Source organism: Alosa alosa, chromosome 14 (genome assembly GCF_017589495.1).
Source record: "Alosa alosa isolate M-15738 ecotype Scorff River chromosome 14, AALO_Geno_1.1, whole genome shotgun sequence".
NCBI lineage: Eukaryota > Metazoa > Chordata > Actinopteri > Clupeiformes > Clupeidae > Alosa > Alosa alosa.
Genome location: NC_063202.1, coordinates 12,656,925 through 12,661,924, shown reverse-complemented (window position 1 = coordinate 12,661,924; position 5,000 = coordinate 12,656,925). Strand labels below are relative to the sequence as shown.

The window sequence follows — 5,000 nt, the reverse complement described above, 5'->3', positions numbered from 1 at the left end:
GTCACAGGTCCTGTCCAGTCAGCACTCTGAGCAGGTTAAGGACCGCTGGGCCTCCAAACGTTGCCTGGGGCAAGGATGAGTGCTGACCAGAGCGAGGATGCTGCTCTTTCCGTTAGAGATGTGGACAGCAGTAAACATCAGTACACCAGGTCACTAGCTGTTGACTCTCAAGGCCACACACACACACACACACACACACACACACACACACACACACAACACACACACACAACAAATGACACACACTCACAACAGCCAAGACCACACACAACACACTAACACACACACTGTGACACTCAGGACCTGATCCACACACACACACACATACACACACACACACAATGGCACAAAGAGATCCTCACTGTGTCTAGGGCCTGATCCAAATAATACGACAGGACGGGCATACTCACACACACACCTCCCACACACACACACACCTCCACACACACACACACACACACACACACACCACACACACATACCCACGCCTCTCACACACACACACACACATTCACACACACACACACATTCACACTCACACAATACACACATTCACACATTACCTCCCACACCTCCACACACACACACTCACACACACACACACACACACAGGGGACCGGCACCACACTGAGGCCGGGAGATCGATCCAGACGGACGGATCAGAGGCGTGGATGAGCGCTATTCAGCTCTCTTTCTCACACACACACACACGTCGGGTGAAACTGTTCAGCTCTTGCTCCTCAGCTCTGTGGTTAGCATTGGTGACATTACCAATGTCAGATCTACAAATCATTCGCTGATATTCCCTCAGTTATGTTCTCTGACCTTCAGCGGGTGCCCTAGAGTGGGACATGCTTCGAACACACACACACGCACATGCTTCTAATTATAGAATGATTGTGGATAAACATGTTTTTTTTCTTTCGTTTGGTGTATCTATCTGGCCACTTGATTGAACGATCTCCAATGTAACACGTGCAGTCAAAGATGCAATCCATCACCGTGACAACAGTGACTGATCTCCCTGCACAACCCTGAGAACACACACACACTCCTAAGAGGTGGGTCTCTTGACACACACACACAGACACACACACACAATAATAAACCTTCTGTACCGTACACACACACACAGACACACACACACACACACACATAATGCACACACACACACACACACACACACACACATACACACAGACACACAGACACAGACACACCACTGTAGTTACTGTAGGAACAGCAGAGCTGATGTGTTAGTTAGTTACCGTAGGAACAGCAGGGCTGATGCGTTAGTTAGTTACTGTAGGAACAGCAGGGCTGATGCGTTAGTTACCGTAGGAACAGCAGGGCTGATGTGTTAGTTACCGTAGGAACAGCAGGGCTGATATGTTAGTTAGTTACCGTAGGAACAGCAGGGCTGATGCATTAGTTAGTTACCGTAGGAACAGCAGGGCTTTAACATTTACACTTTATATAGTTGGTTGTTTTTTGGCCCTATAATTCAGTTGATGCTGGAGTTCAGGAGACCGACATGATGATCCCATATGTCCTCATCTCTCTCTCTCTCTCTCTCTCTCTGTTACTCTGTGCTATCCATCTTCCTCCCTATTTCTCTGTCACCCTATCACCCCTTCTCTCCTTTTCTCTGTGTGTGTGTGTGTGTGTGTGTGCTTTATCCCATCTTGGCTACTGAGAAAGTATTTGTTTGTGTGTGTGTGTGTGTGTGTGTGTGTGTGTGTGTGTGTGTATGTGTTTATGTGCTTGGATATGTGTGTGTCTGTGTGTGTGAATGAGAGAGAGAGAGATTGTGTGTGTGTGCGTACGTGCGTGCATGCATATGTGTGTGTGTGTGTGTGTGTGTGTGTGTGTGTGTGTGTCCAGCCCCCATCCCATCTGACTACTGAGAAAGACATTTGTGCGTGTGTGTGTGTGTGTGTGTGTGTGTGTGTGTGTGTGTGTGTGTGTGCTGAAGGGAAATGGATGGGGTGATTTCCTGGTGGCTGGCTCTGCACTCAGTCACCTTTGACCACTGGCAGCTCAAGCAACAACCTGAGACATCAAACATCAGACATCACCAACACCTCACTAGCTCTCTGGCCACTGTGCAGGAGAGGGAGAGAGAGAGAGAGAGAGAGAGAGAGAGAGAGAGAGAGGAGAGAGAGGGAGAGGAGAGAGAGAGGGAGAGAGGATAGAGAAAGAGGGAGAGAGAGAGAGAGGGAGAGAGAAAGAGAGGAGAGAGAGGTGAGAGAGAGGGAGAGAGGAGAGAGAGAGAGGGAAAGGAGAGGAAAGGAAGGGGAGAGTAGAGAGAGAGGGAGAGAAGCATGCAAGGAAGAGAAGAAAGGAGAGAAGTATGGAAGTACAGTAGTGGAGGAAGAACAAAGGGAGAAAGAGAGGGATGAGTTATCAAGTTATCAAGGACACGGAGAAGAGGAACAGTGAACATGGGATGAAGGAGGATGAAGAGAGGAGGAGAGGAGAGAGGAGAGGAGAGAGGGAGGGAGGAGAGGAGAGAGGGAGGAGGAGAGAGGAGAGAGAGACAAGTAGAGGAGAGTGGGATGAGGAGGAGAGGAAAGGGGGAGTAAGGAGAGAGGAGAAGGGAGGAGAGAGGGGAGGAAGAGGAGGAGAGTAGTCCTGTCCTGCTGTTGCTGTCGCCCCATCTCACGCCTCAGTGATCATCTGCCGCCCCTCACCTCTGCAGCAGTGCTAAGGTCAAAGGTCACGGCCAGGGTCATGCTGCTCCTGCTCCAAGTGACCTGATCAGTCGCAGGCCCATGTCCCAGTTACCGTGGTTACGCCTGAACTGCCAGGCCTCATTAGTCTCAGTGGCTTATGCTTACACACACTCACATACACACACAAACACACACATAAACACACACACACACACACACACACACACACACACACACACACACACCTCTACACACACACACAAGCACACACACTCACACACACACACCTTTACACACACACTCAGCACATACACACACCTTTACACACACATGAGCACACACACACATACACCTACCTGGGAAGGAATCTGTAGGGAGGAAATTAGGGAAATGGAGACAGAGGACATCAGTTCCAAGGGAGAGTTCAGACAACACACACACACACACACACACACACACACACAAATACAAACACAGTAACACAGTTTACAGGGAGAATTCAGAAAACACACATACACAAACACCTTTACATAGTTTACAGGGAGAGTTCAGCCAACACACACACATCACACATACACACACACACACATACACACACACACACACACACACATACACACACATGCATGCATCAGAATGTTCTGTTTCATTCTGATGTGTCTCCCAGAAGGCAGAGCTTATCTCTGTGGTTCTGTCCCAGAACAACCTCATGAGAATGTTAATATGTGTGTAGAGTGTGTCTAAAGTGTGTGTGCATGTGTGTGTGTGTGTGTGTGTGTGTGTGTGTGTGTGTGTGTGTGTGTGTGTGTGTGTGTGTGTGTGTGTGTGTGTGTGTGTGATTATGATGATGATGCAACTCTCAGCAACCCATCATTTACTCTAAGCAGCTTTGCCAAATCGAGGCCAGACCCAATGGAACTCTGCGACCCAGCTCTACATACGGGACAAACCACGGAACGGCCAAATGACCAAACGACCTGACAACAGCAGCTCTTCACACAGGCCAATGACCTGACAACGCCGCCAGAGTTACAAACAGTGCCGGGTTGGCTATGACACGAAGAGACAGCGCTAGAGTTCGAACACTCGAACACTCAGATGTGTCCCGAGACAGATGTGTCTCGGGGCAGATCTGAGAGCAGCTGCCGTGTAGGTTTGGGAGGCTGATGTCTGTATAATGCTAATGCCTGTAGGTTTGGGAGGCTGATGTCTGATGCCTGTAGGTTTGGGAGGCTGATGCCTGTAGGTTTGGGAGGCATCATTAGAGTTCCGGTACACCATTAGGGTTCTAGTACACCATTAGAGTTCCTGTACAGCATTAGAGTTCTGGTACACCACTAAAGTTCAGGTACACCATTAGGGTTCCGGTACAGCATTAGAGTTCTTGTACTCCATTAGAGTTGCAGTTACACTATTAGGGTTCCGGTACAGCATTAAAGTTCCGGTACACCATTAGGGTTCCGGTACACCATTAGAGTTCTGGTACTCCATTAGGGGCCTATAGCCCTGTTTCCATTATGGGCGTTCAGGGGAACCTGCTCTCACTTTGTCCTCTCAGTCCCAATAGGCTCTGTGCACTAACTTGAAGTTGGCAAACCAGTTTCCTGTTCATTGACGTCGCTGTAAACAAGCTCCTGAAGAGGAGTGCTTTAGTTGTACGAAAACGTGTACTCGTCGCCGATAATCCTTCCCTCTTTATTTTGTGCAGCTACTGCACATAGGCTGGTGTTTTCAGGAAAACATGGAAGCAAAAATCACTTTTATAGCGACTTGAAGCCGAGCAGAGTGGCACCCAGAAGGGGTCCTTAGAGCCGCCCACAGACATCAAGACTTGGTACTCTGTATTTTTTACTTTTTGGTACAACTTAAGCACTCATCTTCATTCTTAAAGGAAAATTCTGGTTTTTAGCACTTTAAGGCCCTTTTCTGGTTTGTTTTGGATGAACTAGAGTGGTGGACACCGAAATGTTGACGATTGGTCCTGTCTCGACTTTTCTGACTCGTTTTGAATCGCCTTTTCACTTCTCAGGGTGGCTGGCAATGGGCATACTGTAGTAGGCTCCTCAAACATGTCCTAAAACAACCCTTAACGTTTGTTTTCAAAACTGTGCAACTCACCGAGTGGTTAATGGAGTTCGTTGACTATTAAAAGCAAATATATCGGCGCAATGTATGATTCGTATTTGAACCTGAAGCATAGACGGTGGCGCAGTAATATCAACGTGCAATGACAGAAATCAATGGGATTTTACAAAATGACAACATTTTTTTTCCAAAAAAGATGACATAAACTGTATTTCGCTACGCTACTTGTCTTGGAACATC

At 48.0% G+C, this 5,000-nt stretch overlaps 1 protein-coding gene across 1 annotated transcript in view; it reads right to left on the bottom strand.

Annotated features, from left to right (window-relative positions):
* The window catches only part of LOC125307641 (follistatin-related protein 5-like), a 56,306-nt gene that overhangs the window by 47,711 nt on the left and 3,595 nt on the right, over positions 1-5,000 (bottom strand). Inside the window, 1 exon segment of the mRNA XM_048263696.1 lies at positions 3,032-3,043. Within this exon segment, the coding sequence (XP_048119653.1) occupies positions 3,032-3,043 (12 nt within the window).